The sequence below is a fragment of the Oncorhynchus gorbuscha genome, unplaced genomic scaffold (assembly GCF_021184085.1).
Source record: "Oncorhynchus gorbuscha isolate QuinsamMale2020 ecotype Even-year unplaced genomic scaffold, OgorEven_v1.0 Un_scaffold_1691, whole genome shotgun sequence".
Classification (NCBI taxonomy): domain Eukaryota; kingdom Metazoa; phylum Chordata; class Actinopteri; order Salmoniformes; family Salmonidae; genus Oncorhynchus; species Oncorhynchus gorbuscha.
The window spans coordinates 42458-63739 of NW_025746394.1; the positions used below are offsets into that span (position 1 = coordinate 42458).

General features: G+C 42.5%; 1 protein-coding gene across 3 annotated transcripts; it reads right to left on the minus strand.

Moving 5' to 3' along the window:
• Nucleotides 1–1389: 1389 nt before the first annotated feature.
• Nucleotides 1390–16648, minus strand: LOC124023825 (NLR family CARD domain-containing protein 3-like). 3 transcript variants are annotated; one of them, XM_046338032.1, is made up of 10 exons: nucleotides 16382–16648; nucleotides 12449–12565; nucleotides 12023–12107; nucleotides 11658–11853; nucleotides 8468–10256; nucleotides 8050–8223; nucleotides 5346–5519; nucleotides 2886–3059; nucleotides 2544–2590; nucleotides 1390–1958 (listed from the first exon to the last, which is right to left on the minus strand). In XM_046338032.1, the coding sequence occupies exons 2-10, from the start codon at nucleotides 12514–12516 to the stop codon at nucleotides 1414–1416; spliced, it is 3252 nt and encodes a 1083-aa protein (XP_046193988.1). In that variant the 5' UTR covers nucleotides 12517–12565; nucleotides 16382–16648; the 3' UTR covers nucleotides 1390–1413. The 3 variants fall into 3 exon arrangements, with proteins under 3 accessions (XP_046193988.1, XP_046193989.1, XP_046193987.1); XM_046338033.1 differs by lacking the exon at nucleotides 16382–16648 and adding an exon at nucleotides 15239–15386 and having other exon boundaries at nucleotides 12070–12107; XM_046338031.1 differs by lacking the exon at nucleotides 16382–16648 and adding an exon at nucleotides 15239–15386.
• Nucleotides 16649–21282: the final 4634 nt, after the last annotated feature.

The following is a 21282-nucleotide window of genomic DNA, read 5'->3' on the forward strand; positions in this document are numbered from 1 at the left end:
TTGTGGCCTGTGGAACGCTGTCCCACTCCTCTTCAATGGCTGTGCAAAGTTGCTGGATATTGTCAGGACCTGGAACACGATGTCGTACACGTCTGTCCAGAGCATCCCAAACATGCTCAACGGCTGACATATCATATTTACATCAGCAAACATGACACCAGCTTCTTCATATGCCACAGTGGTCAGGTGGATGGATTAACTTGGCAAATGAGAAATGCTCACTAACAGGGATGTAAAACATATCAGCTTTTTGTGTGTATGGAACATTTCTGGGATATTTTATTTCAGCGGAATGAAACATGGGACCAACACTTTACATGTTGACTTTATATTTCTGTTCAGTGTATTTTGATAGAGGAATTCTAAATTCCTTTAATGTTTTAATTGCCAAAACCAATTAGCCCTCATTTCTAATTCATTAATGAGTTGTAAGTTCATTAATTATGCATGAAGTAGATCGAGACCAGTCTTAAAAGCCAGGTTAAAGAGCGTTTAATTCCAGAGAGTACTAACCACATACACAGATTTCCACAGGTTATAAACTCAAAATGACATCATCAGTTTCCCACGATAGCCCCATTGTTTTTTTGTTTAGGTCCGGAGATGCTTTCTACTCCCCTCATAAACCAGACATTACAACCTGTCTAAAAGATACAGATTTCTCTCACCAATGGAACAAAACCCAAACATTCTTATCTTGTCTGAAAAGCTTTTTCTCTCCCTTGACCTTCCCAAGAGGCACAGACAATCAAATTAGTTCTGCTTACATTTTCAGTAACAGCTTAACCAATAACTTTTACTTTTCATATCATAACATAATAGTATTAGAATATCAATAATGCATACATAATTATTCATCTAACTACGATTTCCTCTAACAATTTACAGGAATAAACTGGCCCAAACTGGTGTGTGTGTGTATTCAGTGTATGTGTGTGTGTACAAGGTGTGTGTGTGTCCTGTGTGGGTGTCCAGTGTCTGTTTGTGTGTGTGTGTTTCCAGTGTGTGTGTCCGTCCAGTGTGTGTGTGTCGGGTGTGTGTACAGTTTTTTGTCCAGTGTGTGTGTCCAGTTTGTGTGTGTGTGTATGTGTGTGTGTGTGTGTGTGTGTGTGTGTGTGTGTGTGTGTGTGTGTGTGTGTGTGTGTGTGTGTGTGCTTCTTGTGTGTGTGGGTGTGTGTGTGTGTGTGTGTGTCCAGTGTGTTTGCGTGTGTGTGTCCAGTATGTGTGTGTCCAGTGTGTGTGTGTGTGTGTGTGTGTGTGTGTGTGTGTGTGTGTGTGTGTGTGTGTGTGTGTGTGTGTGTGTGTGTGTGTGTGTGTGTGTGTGTGTGTGTGTGTGTTTCCAGTGTGTGTGACACAGAGTTATATATTTATCTATTTTATATTCATCTATTTATATTCTTATTTTATATTTTATTAAAATATTGTGTTGTGTTTGATTAGGGACACTGAAGAGTCATCATAAACCCAAAACCCTGGATAGAGGGGCTCAGTGAATGTGGTGTAGAATGTGTTCAGGTGGGTCAGTGTGTCAGAGGAGACTCTGTAGAAGGACAGAGTGCCGGCTGGCCAGTCCAGATACACTCCTACTCTGTGGGAGCTGGAGGAAGGGACGTCTATGAGAGTGGTATTATAATTGTGCCTGGCAGTGTAACTGTTGTCAGAGCAGAACAGACTCCAGGACTTGTCATTCCATCCGAGTCCACAGTCCTTACCCTCTCCTCTCCTGTTGATTCCTTTATATGTCACTCCTATAACTGGCCATCCCCCACTCCACTCTACCTCCCAGTAACAGCGCCCAGTCAGAAGCTCTCTACACAGCACCTGTCTACAGACCTCAAATCTCTCTGGGTGATCAGGATACGGCTGCTTCTTTCTCCCACATGTCACCTTTCTGTTCTCCTCAGACAGAGAGAGGAGTCTGTGTGCTGTGTTTGGGTCCAGTGTGAGATCACAGGCATCTGATGGATGAAACCAGACACAATATTAGAAATCATCATCATTCACATTAGAATGTTAACTCACCTTTCACTAATTCATTTAATGTAGATGTTTCTATGTATCAAAAGGAGATGTTAAGGTAACTTGAGACTTTTGATTGATCAACTGTTATACTATATGATAATATAAAACACACTTATTCCCATTAATTTCACACACACACACACACACACACACACACACACACACACACACACACACACACACACACACACACACACACACACACACACACACACACACACACACACACACACACACACACACACACACACACACACACACACACACACACACACACACACACCCCATGATGCATGCATGAACACTCACACATTTCTGATGTAACACAAACATGCCACACACCTACACAGACACACACATTGTCAAAGCAACTCTTTCTAAACGTTGGTGTCCCTGATTTCTGCTTCTGTAGAACTACAGCTGATATTTAATATGTCCAAGTAATTAATGATGGTGGTCTTTGACTGAACTTGAATTAAGACTTATTCTTAGTCAAATTCTTCACAGCAGTCAACACTCACATTTTCTAAGCCCAGGTTTCATTGTGTTCTCTCCACCATGATCCACACTGTAGCGGTAAGCAGAAGAACAGACAGTCATTGAGGGATACACGTGAACTCTCTCTCTCTCTCTCTCTCTCTCTCTCTCTCTCTCTCTCTCTCTCTCTCTCTCTCTCTCTCTCTCTCTCTCTCTCTCTCTCTCTCCTCTCTCTCTCTCTCTCTCTCTCTCTCTCTCTCTCTCTATATATACATATATATATATACACATACACTTTGTCAAAGGGTTGGTAAGAATGTTTCTCTTAACTAGCCTGATAACTCAAACATGTCTGATATGAACATTGACATAAACCCTCTACATACTTGAGTTTCTCCAGTCTGTAGTTTGGATCCTCCAGTCCAGCAGAGAGCAGTCTGACTCCCGAGTCTCCTAGGTGATTGTAGCTCAGGTCCAGCTCTCTCAGGTGTGAGGGGTTTGACCTCAGAGCTGAGACCAGAGAAGCACAGCCTTCCTCTGTGACTAGACAGCCTGACAGCCTGCAAAGAGTCAAATCATATCATATTACTAATCCCCTTATTTGAAGAAGTTATGTTTTCTGACCAATTCACTTTTAATGTATTAAAGTTGTAAAACGTTTATTATTTAAACTCGTTGGTTGATTTTGCATTTTGGTTGTGTTTGGGGTTGTGTTTGGGGTTGTGTTTGGGGTTGTGTTTGGGGTTGTGGGGTTGTGTTTGGGGTTGTGTTTGGGGTTGTGTTTGGGGTTGTGTTTGGGGTTGTGTTGGGGTTGTGTTTGGGGTTGTGTTTGGGGTTGTGTTTGGGGTTGTGTTGGGGTTGTGTTTGGGGTTGTGTTTGGGGTTGTGTTTGGGGTTGTGTTTGGGGTTGTGTTTGGGGTTGTGTTTTGGGTTGTGTTTGGGGTTGTGTTGGGGTTGTGTTTGGGGATGTGTTTGGGGTTGTGTTTGGGGTTGTGTTTGGGGTTGTGTTTGGGGTTGTGTTTGGGGTTGTGTTTGGGGTTGTGTTTGGGGGTGTTGGGGTTGTGTTTGGGGTTGTGTTTGGGGTTGTGTTTGGGGTTGTGTTTTGGGTTGTGTTGGGGTTGTGTTTGGGGATGTGTTTGGGGTTGTGTTTGGTTGTGTTGGGGTTGTGTTTGGGGTTGTGTTTGGGGTTGTGTTGGGGTTGTGTTTGGGGTTGTGTTGGGGTTGTGTTTGGGGTTGTGTTGGGGTTGTGTTTGGGGTTGTGTTTGGGGTTGTGTTTGGGGTTGTGTTTGGGTTGTGTTTGGGGTTATGTTGGGGTTGTGTTTGGGGTTGTGTTTTGCCCAATAGTAACTAAATGGTGGATGGTGACTGGATTAATCTTCTGTCTAAGTGAGTAGATAACATGTTTCTAAACACTACTAAATGAATCATGATGATTCCCTGATTAAGAAAAATCATGAATCAGTCATGAGAAATGATGAATAAGAAAGTTACAGAGGCTACAACAAAACATGCTAACCTCTCACCATTACCATTTGGGGCGGCAGGGTAGCCTAGTGGTTAGAGCATTGGACTACTAACCAAAAGGTGGCAAATTCAAACCCCCGAGCTGACAAGGTACAAATCTGTCGTTCTTCCCCTGAACAGGCAGTTAACCCACTGTTCCTAGGCCGTCATTAAAAACCCAGGCCGTCATTAAAAACCCAGGCCGTCATTAAAAATAAGAATTTGTTCTTAACTGACTTACCCAGTTAAATAAATAAACTACCAATAACAGAACGGGTTTGATCTTTGTGCCTCAGTAACTTTCTCATTCATCATCATTCACAATTCATTCATAATCATCGTAGCATCCACATCAATGTAGAAGTGTTCAGAAACATCATCTACTCTTACTGACAATACAAGTGAAGTGACTCCAAAATGACACCATTTAGTTTCTATTTGAAAAACATAATCCACAACACAACCAAAGCAAACCACAAATGCATTCAACAAGTGTGTAGAGTCACAAGGTTGATGTGATCACTGTGGGTCCAAATTATTACATTTTTCAAATGGGAAACTAGACACAAAGTGCTTTCATTTCTAAACAGTAACACAGATTGAAGGTATGAAATATCCTAAAATAAAAGGTGACATTATATACTGTTGCCTAAAATGAAACATTTGATCTCAAATCCAAAATGCTGTAGCATTTTGCAAACATATATGCTGTGGACTGTGTGTTCCAGGTAAACACTTCTGGATCTGGTGAACAGTTCTCACTTTTATTTAACTCGGCAAATCAGTTAAGAACCAAATCTTATTTACAACGACGGCCTACCAAAAGGCAAAAGGCCTCCTGCTGGGATTAAATTATTATTATTTTTAAAATGAAAAACAATATATATATATGTATATAAGACAAACATACATCAGGAAAAAGAGAGACACCGCAACACTGGGGCTGAGCAATAAGCAGTTTCAAATGGGTATGTTTTTTAGCCAAAAACGAAAATAGTGCCCCCTACACGCAAAAGGTTAACAAGACAAGTCAGTTATTAAGAACAAAATCTTATTTACAATGACGGCCTACTAACTCGGCAAATTTGTTGTAGAGCGTTTAACACCAAATCCGGTGAGGGGCCAGCTGAGTATAAGACTGTATATAGAGCATATACATGGACGAGAGAGCTTCCTACTGCCTGAGCTATGTTGTTGATGTAAATTGAGAAGAGCGTGGGGTCTAGGATCAAGCCTCTTTATGACTTTATACACTGCACTAACAGGGCAAAATAGAAATAGGCCTATAACAGTTAGGATCAGCTTGATCTCCCCCTCTTGTTGACCAAATACAGTAACACTGACCTCAGAGTCTCCAGTTTACAGTGGGGATTCCCCAGTCCAGCAGAGAGCAGCTCCACTCCTGAATCCTTCAGGTCATTGTTACTCAGATCCAGCTCTCTCAGGTGTGAGGAGTTTGACTTCAGAGCTGAGACCAGAGAACCACAGCCTTCCTCTGTGACTAGACAGCCTGACAGCCTGCAAAGAGTAAAATCATATTAAAAACACACTGCTATTCTTTGGTGTTGAAAATAGTGGCAGCATATTTTTTTCAACACATTCAGATATCAGTGTCCTGAAACCTGCCATATCTATTCAGAAATGAATGTATCATTATTAGTAATGATCATAATATTGCTTGAAGAGAGACAAATGTGTAGTTCACTGTCAAAGGAATTTAACAATTCCTATATATATTCATTAACCAATTCAATTTAAATCACTCTGTCTGTTTCTAAGAATTTGTAAGATCGTCATTTGCATAAAATAGACAGAGACCAGTCTATCAAAATTAGCCAATAGCATTTATTCTCGAGAGCGCTGCTCATAGAACCATGTACAACAGCTTATATATCACATATGACGTCATAGGTTATAAAATGTATCTCCTCCTCTAGACCAGGATAAAGCAGGTTCAAAAGTTCATTCCAACTCACTAGCGCACATACCTGACACACTGGATGAACTCCTGAAGTCTCACCATAGTTTATTACCACTTAGCAGACAGTTTCAGATACGGAAAACCTGGAGGGGCTCTCGTTGTCTTATTTTATCATCACAGAGTTATAGCTGAGTTGGTTCAAACATAGGTTAATGACTCTCTTTGCTTACTTTAGTCACACACATACATTCCTTCCTACACAATGGTTATCATTTCCAATTACCCCTTATCCATGCTATATAACCTCTTTCTTAGGAACTAACATTATTAATCAGATATTGTAAAACAGGGTAGAGTTTAATTAGTTATAGTTCTATTTAAATGTAAATATTGTTTAGTCATTATTCATACAATTCCTAACATTCACATATTTGAGTAGACTGACCAGACCAGTTTAAAAAGCAGTATCGGTTAAAAGACAGACAGTGAGGTATCAGATTTAGATTGGTGTGGACTGTATACTCAGTACATATCTATTTTGACAGTGAAGATAACATTTTAAACGTGGATCTGTACTTCAACATTTTGGATTTGAGGTCTAATGTTTCACATGAGGTGACAGTATATAATGTCACCTTTAATTTGAGGGTATTTTCATAAATATCTGTTTCACCGTTTAGAAATGAAAGCACTTTATGTATCTAGTCCCCCTATTTGAATAAGTCATAAGTATTCTGACCAATTCACTTATAGTGTATTCAAGTAGTCAAAATAGTTGTATTTGGTCCCATATTCTTTGAACGCAATGACTACATCAAGCCTGTGACTTGAGAAAGATCATTAACCTCTAATTAAAGGTGACAATTAATCATTAATAATAATTAAAGGTGACATTCTAACCTCTCACCATTAACCTCAGAGTGCTACAACTAATTAAAAACATTCTAACCTCTAACCTCTCAGGTGACATTAACCTCTAATTAAAAGGTGACATTCTAACCTCTCACCATTAACCTCTAATTAAAGGTGACATTCTAACCTCTCACCATTAACCTCTAATTAAAGGTGACATTCTAACCTCTCACCATTAACCTCTAATTAAAGGTGACATTCTAACCTCTCACCATTAACCTCTAATTAAAGGTGACATTCTAACCTCTCACCATTAACCTCTAATTAAAGGTGACATTCTAACCTCTCACCATTAACCTCTAATTAAAAGGTGACATTCTCACCATTAACCTCTAATTGTGACATTCTAGTGTGAAACATTTGATCTCAAATCCAAAATGCTGGAGCATAGCACCAAATTTAAACCTGTAAACTTCACTGTAAACACACATATGATTTGGACTATGTGCCTGGTAAACACATGTGGAACTAGTGAACAGTTATCACTTGTTGACCAACTACAGTAATACTGACCTCAGGGTCTCCAGTTTACAGTGGGGATTCCCCAGTCCAGCAGAGAGAATCTTCACTCCTGAATCCTTCAGGTCATTGTTCCTCAGATCCAGCTCTCTTGGGTGTGAGGGATTTGCCTTCAGAGCTGAGACCAGAGAAGCACAACCTTCCTCTGTGACTTGACAGCCTGACAGCCTGGAAATAGTAAAATCATATTAAAACCACACTGCTATTCTTTGGTAGTGAAAATAGTGGCAGTATATATTTCTCAGCATATTCACATACATCAGTGTCCTGAAACCTGCCAGATCTATTCATAAATGAATGAATGGATCATTATTAGAAATGATCATAATATTGCTTGAGAGAGAGAAATGTATTGTACAAATATCTGAGTAGACTGACCAGACCTTCACCTCTGATACTTTAAAAAATACACGTTTAGTACTTCTTCAAATGGGAGAACTAGGTCCATGAAGTGCTTTCTTTTCTAAAAGCTAAAACATATTTTTTATGAGGACCTTAAATACAAAGGAGACATTCTGTACTGCCGCCTAATGTGAAACATAATATCTCAAATCCTAAATGCTGGAGCATTGAGACACATTTAAATATGTAAGCTTCACTGTCCAAACACATATGGTGTGGATTATGTGTGTCTGGTAAACACATGTGGAACTAGTGAACAGTTATCACTTGTTGACCAACTGCAGGAATACTGACCTCAGAGTCTCCAGTTTACAGTGGGGATTCCCCAGTCCAGCAGAGAGCAGCTTCACTCCTGAATCCTTCAGGTCATTGTTACTCAGATCCAGCTCTCTCAGGTGTGAGGGGTTTGACTTCAGAGCTGAGACCAGAGAAACACAGCCTTTGTCCGTCACTCCACAGCCTGACAGCCTGATAAAGAGATCATCATGATTTCACAAACACACTGTTCATTTAACACCAGTAGTGTAGAAGGACAATGACAGATGCATTAGGTTTATTCTACCAAACAACATATAGATTTACCTTCCGTCTCCCTAAATTGCCGTATTCTTATACAATGTGAACACCAATGCATCGATTCAATATATTTTTCTGAATAAAGTGAATAATTCTTCCTGATGATTAGTACTTAAATGTATTTGTATTTACTCACAGAGCAGCTCTGGAGACTTTGACCACTGGCAGCAGCCTCAGAAGACCTTCCTCTGATCTGGAGTATTTCTTCAGGTCAAACACATCCAGGTCCTTTTCTGAAGTCAGCAACACAAAGACCAGAGCTGACCACTGTGAAGGTGAGAGTTCATCACTGGAGACACTTCCTGATCTCAGGTAGCTTTGGATCTCCTCCACTAGAGAATGGTCATTCAGTTCATTCAGACAGTGGAACAGATTGATGCACCTCTCTGGAGAGGGATTCTCCCTGATCTTCTCCTTGATGTAGTTGACTGTTTCTTCATGGGTCTGTGAACTGCTTCCTATCGTTGTCAGTAGACCTCGTAAGTGCTTCTGATTGGACTCCAGTGAGAGGCCCAGAAGGAAGCGGAGGAAAAGGTCCAGGTTTCCCGTCTCACTTTGTAAGGCTTTATCCACAGCGCTCTTGTAGACAGTAACTTCTGTCTTCAGTAGACAATCGTTGCTGGATGTTGATTGCAGTTCGGCCATTAGATTTTCATTGTTGTTGCTGAATGAGAGGAACACATATACAGCAGCCAGAAATTCCTGAATGCTCAGATGCACGAAGCAGTACACCTTGTCCTGGTACAGCCCACATTCCTCTTTAAAGAGCTGTGTGCACAATCCTGAGTACACTGAGGCTTCATTGACATCAATGCCAGACTCTTTCAGGTCTTCTTCATAGAACATTATATTTCCCTTCACAAGCTGTTGAAAAGACAGTTTTCCCAGTGACAGAATGCTCTTTTTATTCCAGTCTGGACCTGTCTCTTCTTTCCCAAGATACTTTTCATTCTTCTGTTTGGTATGAAACACCACAAGGTGTGTGTACATCTCAGTCAGAGTCTTGGGCATCTCTTCTCTCTTATGTTCCAGAATGTGTTCAAGGACTGTTGCAGAAATCCAACAAAAGACTGGAATGTGGCACATGATGTGGAGGCTCTTTGATGTCTTTATGTGTGAGATGATTCTGCTGGCCAGGTCCTCATCACTGAATCTTCTCCTGAAGTACTCCTCCTTCTGTGGGTCATTGAACCCTCGTACCTCTGTCACCTGGTCAACACACTCAGGGGGGATCTGATTGGCTGCTGCAGGTCGGGTAGTTATCCAGAGGAGAGCAGAGGGAAGCAGTTTTCCCTTGATGAGATTTGTCAGCAGAACATCCACTGAGGTCGACTCTGTGACGTCACAACAGATCTTGTTGTTCTGGAAGTCTAGGGGCAGTCGGCACTCATCCAGACCATCAAAGATGAACAGAATGTTGTTCTTGTCGTAGTTGGAGATTCTTGATTCTTTGGTTTCCATTGAGAAGTGATTGAGAAGTTCAATCAAAGTGTGTTTTTCCCCTTTCATCAAATTCAGCTCCCGAAAAGGGAATGAAAATACAAATTGGACATCCTGATTTGCTTTTCCTTCAGCCCAGTCCAGAATGAACTTCTGCACAGAGACTGTTTTTCCAATGCCAGCGACTCCCTTTGTCAGCACAGTTCTGATACGTTTGTCTTGTCCAGTTAAGGGTTTGAAGATGTCATTACATTTGATTGCAGTCTCTGGTCTTGCTTGTTTCCTGGTTGTTGTCTCAATCTGTCTCAGCTCATGTTCATTATTGACCTCTCCTGTTCCACCCTCTGTGATGTAGAGCTCTGTGTAGATCTTATTTAGAAGTGTTGGGTTTCCTTGTTTAGCGATCCCCTCAAATACACATTGAAACTTCTTCTTTAGATTAGATTTGAGTTCACGTTGACAAATCACAGCAAGTTCATCTGAATCTAGAAATAACACAGAGGATATTAATGTTACGTCTGTTTTAATACTGTAGGACTGTGTTATAAGGTGTACATTATAATACATTATTCTCTTAACTGCCTGTATAAATGTGTACATGATTTCATAATGCATTACACACTGGAGTGACTGATTATATTATTATTATTCATATTGCAGACAGTATCATTAATGTTGTCTCTCTATCACTGTTTTTCTCTGTCTGTCCTCTGGTTCTCCTCTGTCTCTCTCTCTCTCTCCTCTGTCTGTCCTCTCTCTCCTCTGGTTCTCCTCTCTCTCCTCTGTCTCTCTCTCTCTCCTCTGTCTCTCCTCTCTCTCTCCTCTGTCTGTCCTCTCTCTCTCCTCTGGTTCTCCTCTCTCTCCTCTCTCTCTCCTCTGTCTCTCCTCTCTCTCTCCTCTGTCTCTCCTCTGTCTCTCCTCTGTCTCTCCTCTGTCTCTCCTCTGTCTCTCCTCTCTCTCTCCTCTGTCTCTCCTCTGTCTCTCCTCTGTCTCTCCTCTCTCTCTCCTCTGTCTGTCCTCTCTCTCCTCTGGTTCTCCTCTCTCTCCTCTCTCTCTCCTCTGTCTCTCCTCTCTCTCTCCTCTCTCTCTCCTCTGTCTCTCCTCTGTCTCTCCTCTCTCTCTCCTCTGTCTCTCCTCTGTCTCTCCTCTATCTCTCCTCTGGTTCTCCTCTCTCTCCTCTCTCTCTCCTCTGTCTCTCCTCTCTCTCTCCTCTCTCTCTCCTCTGTCTCTCCTCTGTCTCTCCTCTCTCTCTCCTCTGTCTGTCCTCTCTCTCCTCTGTCTCTCTCTCTCTCCTCTGGTTCTCCTCTCTCTCCTCTGTCTCTCTCTCTCTCCTCTGTCTCTCTCTCCTCTGTCTCTCTCTCCACTCTGTCTCTCCTCTGTCTCTCCTCTCTCTCTCCTCTGTCTCTCCTCTGTCTGTCCTCTCTCATCCTCTGGTTCTCCTCTCTCTCTCCTCTGGTTCTCCTCTCTCTCTCCTCTGTCTCTCCTCTGTCTGTCCTCTCTCATCCTCTGGTTCTCCTCTCTCTCTCCTCTGGTTCTCCTCTCTCTCTCCTCTGGTTCTCCTCTCTCTATCCTCTGTCTCTCTCTCTCTCCTCTGTCTCTCTCTCTACTCTGTCTCTCCTCTGTCTGTCCTCTCTCTCTCCTCTGTCTCTCTCGCTCTCCTCTGTCTCTCTCTCTCTCTCTCCTCTGTCTCCCTCTCTCTACTCTGTCTCTCCTGTCTAAATTAATCAACACATCCCTGCTGGTACTGTACTTGATGAGGTCACTAGGTGTTGTGTTAAGGCTTCTACAATATAATTGTGTTACACAACTACTTTAGCTGTACTTTAGTTTCAGCTTTTAAATGTTTGTTATAAAACAGCTTTCAACATGAGGCAGACAGCTCTTACTTTTCTCCCGTGTGTCAGCAAGCTCCTTCTGGTTCATTTTCCTCAGGACGTGCAGTGTGATCTTCAGAGCTCCCTCTCTGGCACTGCTCTCCTGCTTCTCATCTTCAGCATCCACCACTTCCTTATCCTGCTTCTGATTCTCGAAGCCTTCTGGGAGTTCTGGACTAAGAATCCTCTTGTACCTCTTCAGCTCGTTCTTTACAAATGTCATAAAATTATAATATTATCTTCAAGCAACTGAAATAAATTAAGTAATAATTTAAGCAAGAGAAGAAATACTTTCTCATTAACACATTAATGAATGATTGACAGATCAACCTTACTTGAGGTAAACAAAAACAATTGTACATAACAGGACCACATACACTGAATATAGAGGCCAGGTCTGTTTGATGACTCTGGGAAGACTGACCACTGATAATCTCTGACTCTGTTGTCTCCTGTTCGGTTCTGTGGACAAAACATGAGATTACATTTCCTCAACCAGGGAGGGCACACACACACACACACACACACACACACACACACACACACACACACACACACACACACACACACACACACACACACACACACACACACACACACACACACACACACACACACACACACACACACACACAGGGAGGGAGGGAGGGAATGTCGTGTTTGTTTAAGATTGCTTTAGGACTATGAAAATGGGAAAAAGCATTACCCTATGGATTTTGAAAACAACAAGAATAAATGGGAATATGGGAGAGGGGAAATGACTGTGTTTAACTCACCGACCATGACCCGTGAGTTCTTCCTACCTTTGTTCAGTAGAATAATCTCCCTCTCTGAAGTCTATCATTTTATCCATTGACCAGTCACTCTTCATGGACACACAGCTGGGTACAGGGGAGGCTGGTCTCTCCTGCTTGATTGGACTTCAACACAACAGAGACAAACATTACATCTCTCATCTACTCTGAGCTCAGATGGGGAAACATAATAATAGTTTCATTCCAAATCGCTATATATCCATTTTCAGAAAAGTTGGTAAATTAGATGTTATTGTTTAAAGAAATGATAAAACTGATAGATGTGTTTTTTTTACTAGCTAATCATGGCATGTGATTGTTTAATGGCAGCCATGTGTTTGTTTTAAATCAAGACAAATAATCATGTTTTATTGCAAAATGTCATATGTCTGCCTCACTTTCAGAGAAATAAAAAGTACTGCTCGGTTTTATACAGTCAAATGTTACTGACTGGCTAGATTCAGTCTTATGTAGCAACATTATGAACAGTGTTTTTTACATTGGATTAAAGTAGAAACTCAGAGCTACAACATGTTATATCAGACACTACAGTTGAGGAACAATGGGAAAGTAATTCTGCTTTGAAAGATGATAAACTTGAAACCTCACTTTTCAGAAAATGATCCTTGAATGTTTTGGTACACCTACTGGAGAGCTCTTCTTTGTCTACAGTGGTGTTACTTTGGCAGATAATGTCACCCATCTAAATAAATCGTTTTTTATATATATATAATGAACTAAATGTATGGTGTTTTTGGTTTATGTCAGTTTCATTGTTTGTTATGTTAAACATGGATATTTTATGATTGTGGTAAAAATAATTAGAAAATGTAACATTTTCCATTCTGAGTAATTACTACTTTAGTAAGGAATTACCCATTATTCAGTACTACTGCAGTTGCTGAATAATTCAAATAGATGGCAGCATAAGACCATGAATGAAATTTCAGAAGATTAGTGTAGTTCTCTCTCCCTGGCTACACCACCACTCCCCCTCACAAGAGAACTTCTGTGGGGGCTATGTCCTGTCCCTTTCCATACTGCTAATGCAAGAGAACTTCTGTGGGGGCTATGTCCTGTCCCTTTCCATACTGCTAATGCAAGAGAACTTCTGCGGGGGCTATGTTCTGTCCCTTTCCATACTGCTAATGCAAGAGAACTTCTGTGGGGGCTATGTTCTGTCCCTTTCCATACTGCTAATGCAAGAGAACTTCTGTGGGGGCTATGTTCTGTCCCTTTCTTACTGCTTGGGGGGTAGAAGCTGTTAGGGAGCCATTTGGTCCTAGACTTGGCGCTCCGGTACCACTTGCCGTGCGCTAGCAGAGAAAACAGTCTATGACTTGGGTGACTGGAGTCTCTGACAATTTTATGGGCTTTCCTCTGACACCACCTATTATATGTGTTTGGTCCTTCTGTAGCTCAGTTGGTAGAGCATGGCGCTTGTAACGCCAGGGTAGTGGGTTCGATCCCCGGGACCACCCATACGTAGAATGTATGCACACATGACTGTAAGTTGCTTTGGATAAAAGCGTCTGCTAAATGGCATATATTATATTATATTATATAGGTCCTGGATTGCAGGAAGCTTGGCCTCAGGGATGTACTGGGCCGTACGCACTACCCTCTGTAGCGCCTTACGGTCAGATGCCGATCAGTTGCCATACCAGGCAGTGATGCAACCGGTCAGGATGCTCTCGATGGTACCGCTGCAGAACTGTTGAGGTTCTGGGGACCATGACAAATATTTTTAGTCTCCTGAGGGGGAAAAGGTTTTGTTGTGCCCTCTTCACAACTGTCTTGGTGTGTTTGGACCATGTTAGTTTGTTGGTGATGTGGACACCAAGGAACTTGAAACTCTCGACCAGCTCCACTACAGACCCGTTGATGTTAATGGGGGCCTGTTCCTGTAGTCCACGATCAGCTCCTTGTCTTGCTCACATTGAGGGAGAGGTTGTTGCCCTGGCACCACACTGATACTTCCAGGTCAACTCTAATATGGATACCCTTGTAAAGCACACTTTCTCCTCTTTCCAGCCAAATCAATACTATCAAACCATTATCATGTCAATCAACGCTTGAATAGAAACGTTGTTCAACATCCCAGATTTCGATGCCAACACAGTCGCGACAGTCACACTAGTTTCCATTGCAGCCTCGTTTGAATTTGCGGTTACACAAATTTGTACAGAATGGGGTTAGTCAACAGTAGCTTACCTAGCTGTTCCTGACTAATTTGACTAGCTAGCAGGTTGTTCGTCTGTCACACGACTCGAGGATGATGACATATCCGGTGAACCACAAAATGAAACAAGGACAGAGAGTGAAAAGGATCTGGCTACATTCATACTGTCCCTGACCGTGAAGAAAACATACAATTGAACAATAAACTTTGGTGTCTTAACGAATTCCGTTATTCCCCTATTGCCGAATAATTATATTAGGCAATAAATAAGGGTAGGAAAAATTATTGTGTCATGCAAAAATTATATAGATGTGTGTGTGTGTATGCTGGCAAAGATGTGTGTGTGTCTGTGTGTGCTGGTGAGACAACCACATATAACAGTCAACTATACTGGCTACAAACATTTCATTCCAGCAATATAGTTTTTTGCAAAACAAAAATTAATCCACAAATCAATTAATTCAATTAAATCTTAGAACATCAATATTTTACAGACACATGAAGGTTCCCCATAAGCAATCGTTTCTGATATAAAATAACATGTGATTTTGTTGTTGTTGATATAAGGTTTTAGAAATAAACTCTATATAAGTTCTTAAGTAATATTATCATCTCACCTCTTAGCTTTGGTGTCATGTTCTCCAGAGAGACTCATTTTAGAGACAGGGACCCCCTCCTCTTTCTCCCCAGAGAGACTCATTTTAGAGACAGGGACCCCCTCCTCTTTCTCTCCAGAGAGACTCATTTTAGAGACAGGGACCCCCTCCTCTTTCTCCCCAGAGAGACTCATTTTAGAGACAGGGACCCCCTCCTCTTTCTCCCCAGAGAGACTCATTTTAGAGACAGGGACCTCCTCCTCTTTCTCCCCAGAGAGACTCATTTTAGAGACAGGGACCCCCTCCTCTTTCTCCCCAGAGAGACTCATTTTAGAGACAGGGACCCCCTCCTCTTTCTCCCCAGAGAGACTCATTTTAGAGACAGGGACCCCCTCCTCTTTCTCCCCAGAGAGACTCATTTTAGAGACAGGGACCCCCTCCTCTCTCTCCCCAGAGAGACTCATTTCAGAGCACTGACCCCTAAACAGAGATCCAACATGTTGGTTATGGTTAACACAGTGACAAATAATTATTGAAGTTAAATTATTCTCTTATAAAACATTTCCTAACAGACACATCCAAACAGTCAGGTGATTTAATGCATCACATGAACATGTAGTGGTGACTGATATGTTTCACCTCTTCTCCATGTAGAGAAACTATTGATAATAACATCTCACTTTCTCTGTTAATCATTTCACCCATTCTAGTGTGTTGCTTTGTTCAACAGCCATGCTATTATTATTCTATTACTACATTTAATTCATAATAACAATGTTAAGAGAAGTATGTTCAGTGGTTTCACCCCAAGTTACACAAGAAGCAGTAGCTCACGGTAATTATGAAAACAACAAATGTTCTGATATTCTGAAAGATGATTTAGAACTATGACACATTAACATTTTTACAAATGGTAAAATAACCAGATATACGAATCCTATAATACGATTTATGAATCCTATAATACGATATACGAACAATATGTTTCTGAATTTTATCGTCAACACCCAGTTAGCGCCATTTTGTATGATTGAACTGTCACGTAGCTGTCGCAGGTGAAATGGACTGTTAGATCTGATTGTTTTCATTTCATTCACTAGTAAAATAACAACATACACTTAATGTCTCTACACACTTCACAATAATCCCTGGGAAGAGTCTTACCTTGTAGCCTGAATTCACAACCAGAACTCAAGTCATTGAGATATTTTCCGTTGTGCTGAGAGAGCACCTTCCTGATGACAAGTGTCTCTGTATCTATGTTCTATGTACAGTTGAACTTTGGATGCAATAATATCTGGTCAAAGTCAAGTGACACAACACCATAATATATCATAACCATAACAGCAGTTTAACCTTTGGCCAGTAAAGGCCATGGCATATTATAACATGTAGAATCATTATGACGATCCAGGTTCATAATACAATCACCACCTACCGGAGACACCTGAAACCCCACCTCTTTAAGGAATACCTAGGATAGGATACGTAATCCTTCTCACCCCCCTTTAAGATTTAGATGCACTATTGTAAAGTGACTGTTCTACTGGATGTCATAAGGTGAATGCACCAATTTGTAAGTCGCTCTGGATAAGAGCGTCTGCTAAATGACTTAAATGTAAATGTAAATGTAATATAACATGTAGAATCATTATGATGATCCAGTTTCAACCTATCTCTAATTTTGAAGTATACAGTTGGGTCCCAAATTATTGACACCCTTGATGAAGAGTAGCAAAAGTGACTGTATAAAATACATGATTCAAAGACTGAAATATATTGCATGCTCAAATAAAATGGGAAAATTAAATGATTTTAAACTAATACAATTGCTCAGAGAAAGAGATTTTTTTAAAGAAAGTAATAATTATTTTCTCAAAAAGGTAGGGGTCAATAATTACTGCCCTTCAATACCTCACCTTTCCCCCAGTTATTTAACTAGGCAAGTCAGTTTAGAACAAATTCTTAATTTTAATGACGGCCTAGGAACAGTGGCTTAACTGCCTTGTTCAGGGGCAGAACGACAGCCCAGGGATTCGATCTTGCAACCTTTCGGTTACAGGCCCAACGCTCTAACCACTAGGCTACCTGCCGCCCCTACACTCTAACCACTAGGCTAACTGCCGCCCCTACACTCTAACCACTAGGCTACCTGCCACCCCTACACTCTAACCACTAGGCTACTTGCCGCCCCTACACTCTAACCACTAGGCTACCTGCCGCCCCTACACTCTAACCACTAGGCTACCTGCCGCCCCTACACTCTAACCACTAGACTACCTGCCGCCCCTACACTCTAACCACTAGGCTACCTGCCACCCCTACACTTTAACCACTAGTCTACCTGCCGCCCCTACACTCTAACCACTAGGCTACCTGCCGCCCCTACACTCTAACCACTAGGCTACCTGCCGCCCCTACACTCTAACCACTAGGCTACCTGCCGCCCCTACACTCTAACCACTAGACTACCTGCCGCCCCTACACTCTAACCACTAGACTACCTGCTGCCCCTACACTCTAACCACTAGACTACCTGCCGCCCCTACACTCTAACCACTAGGCTACCTGCCGCCCCTACACTCTAACCACTAGACTACCTGCCGCCCCTACACTCTAACCACTAGGCTACCCTACCGCCCCTACACTCTAACCACTAGGCTACCCTACCGCCCCTACACTCTAACCACTAGGCTACCCTACCGCCCCTACACTCTAACCACTAGGCTACCCTACCGCCCCTACACTCTAACCACTAGGCTACCTGCCGCCCCTACACTCTAACCACTAGACTACCTGCCGCCCCTACACTCTAACCACTAGGCTACCTGCCGCCCCCTACACTCTAACCACTAGACTACCTGCCGCCCCTACACTCTAACCACTAGACTACCTGCCACCCCTACACTCTAACCACTAGGCTACCTGCCGCCCCTACACTCTAACCACTAGGCTACCTGCCGCCCCTACACTCTAACCACTAGACTACCTGCCGCCCCTACACTCTAACCACTAGGCTACCTGCCGCCCCTACACTCTAACCACTAGGCTACCCTACCGCCCCTACACTCTAACCACTAGGCTACCCTACCGCCCCTACACTCTAACCACTAGGCTACCCTACCGCCCCTACACTCTAACCACTAGACTACCCTACCGCCCTACACTCTAACCACTAGGCTACCTACCGCCCCTACACTCTAACCACTAGACTACCTGCCTCCATCTTGCATGGATAACAGCACTAAGACATTTTCTTAAATGTTTTCTGAGTTGGAGAACACATTGGGGTGATCTTAGACCATTCCTCCATACAGAATCCTCCCAGATGGCCAACTACAGGAAGGAACATACAGATAAACACACAATAATGAATCAAAGCTCCCTAATCTTAGTCATTTACACACCAGCCTTTTACTACTATCACAATTTCAACGTTCTATCAACATCATACATTAATAATCCCTGCTAGGATCCTTACTACTATCCCAACTTCAACATTCTACCAACATCATACATTAATAATCCCTGCTAGGATCCTTACTACTATCCCAACTTCAACATTCTACCAACATCATACATTAATAATCCCTGCTAGGATCCTTACTACTATCCCAACTTCAACATTCTACCAACATCATACATTAATAATCCCTGCTAGGATCCTTACTACTATCCCAACTTCAACATTCTATCAACATCATACATTAATAATCCCTGCTAGGATCCTTACTACTATCCCAACTTCAACATTCTATCAACATCATACATTAATAATCCCTGCTAGGATCCGTACTCTATGGCCCTCTCCAACCATCCATCTGGCCCATAGAGACTAAAGGACTGTGCTGTGGCCCTCTCCAACCAGCCATCTGGCCCATAGAGACTAAAGGACTATGCTGTGGCCCTCTCCAACCAGCCATCTGGCCCATAGAGACTAAAGGACTATGCTGTGGCCCTCTCCAACCAGCCATCTGGCCCATAGAGACTAAATGACTGTGCTGTGGCCCTCTCCAACCAGCCATCTGGCCCATAGAGACTAAAGGACTATACTGTGGCCCTCTCCAACCAGTCATCTGGCCCATAGAGACTAAATGACTATGATGTGGCCCTCCCCAACCAGCCACCTGGCCCATAGAGACTAAATGACTATGATGTGGCCCTCCCCAACCAGCCATCTGGCCCATAGAAACTAAAGGACTATACTGTGGCCCTCTCCAACCAGCCATCTGGCCCATAGAGACTAAAGGACTATACTGTGGCCCTCTCCAACCAGCCATCTGGCCCATATAAACTAAAGGACTATACTGTGGCCCTCTCCAACCAGCCATCTGGCCCATATAAACTAAAGGACTATACTGTGGCCCTCTCCAACCAGTCATCTGGCCCATAGAGACTAAAGGACTATACTGTGGCCCTCTCCAACCAGCAAGCTAGTGTTTATACCCAAGCAGGCTGGCCGTTTGTTTTATTGGTTCGGTTGCCAGACAAGTGATCCAGTAGTTAAGTCTTTCGTTCTGTATCTATGGACGCGATCCAGTAGTTAAGTCTTTCGTTCTGTATCTTTGGACGCGACCCAGTCGTTCAGTCTTTCGTTCTGTATCTATGGACGCGACCCAGTAGTTAAGTCTTTAGTTCTGTATCTATGGACGTGACCCAGTAGTTAAGTCTTTCGTTCTGTATCTATGGACGCGACCCAGTCGTTCAGTCTTTCGTTCTGTATCTATGGACGCGACCCAGTAGTTAATTATCTCGTTCTGTATCTATGGACGCGACCCAGTCGTTCAGTCTTTCGTTCTGTATCTATGGACGCGACCCAGTAGTTAATTATCTCGTTCTGTATCTATGGAAGCGACCCAGTCGTTCAGTCTTTCGTTCTGTATCTATGGACGCGACCCAGTAGTTAATTCTTTCGTTCTGTATCTATGGACGTGACCCAGTAGTTAAGTCTTTCGTTCTCTATCTATGGACGCGACCCAGTCGTTCAGTCTTTCGTTCTGTATCTATGGACGCGACCCAGTAGTTAAGTCTTTGGTTCTGTATCTATGGACGGGACCCAGTAGTTAAGTCTTTTGTTCTGTATCTAAGGACGGGACCCAGTAGTTAAGTCTTTCGTTCTGTATCTATGGACGCGACCCAGTAGTTAAGTCTTTCGTTCTGTATCTATGGACGTGACCCAGTAGTTAAGTCTTTCGTTCTGTATCTATGGACGCGACCCAGTAGTTAAGTCTTTCGTTCTGTATCTATGGACGCGACCCAGTAGTTAAGTCTTTCGTTCTGTATCTATGGACGCGACCCAGTAGTTAATTATCTCGTTCTGTATCTATGGACGCGACCCAGTCGTTCAGTCTTTCGTTCTGTATCTATGGACGCGACCCAGTAGTTAATTATCTCGTTCTGTATCTATGGACGCGACCCAGTCGTTCAGTCTTTCGTTCTCTATCTATGGACGCGACCCAGTAGTTAATTCTTTCGTTCTGTATCTTTGGACGTGACCCAGTAGTTAAGTCTTTCGTTCTGTATCTATGGACGCGACCCAGTAGTTAAGTCTTTCGTTCTGTATCTATGGACGCGACCCAGTAGTTAAGTCTTTCGTTCTGTATCTATGGACGCGACCCAGTAGTTAAGTCTTTCGTTCTGTATCTATGGACGCGACCCAGTAGTTAATTATCTCGTTCTGTATCTATGGACGCGACCCAGTCGTTCAGTCTTTCGTTCTGTATCTATGGACGCGACCCAGTAGTTAAGTCTTTGGTTCTGTATCTATGGACGGGACCCAGTAGTTAAGTCTTTTGTTCTGTATCTAAGGACGGGACCCAGTAGTTAAGTCTTTCGTTCTGTATCTATGGACGCGACCCAGTAGTTAAGTCTTTCGTTCTGTATCTATGGACGCGACCCAGTAGTTAAGTCTTTCGTTCTGTATCTATGGACGTGACCCAGTAGTTAAGTCTTTCGTTCTGTATCTATGGACGCGACCCAGTAGTTAAGTCTTTTGTTCTGTATCTAAGGACGCGACCCAGTCATTCGTTCTCAATGTTCCATTGCCATACTGGGTGGTAACGTTC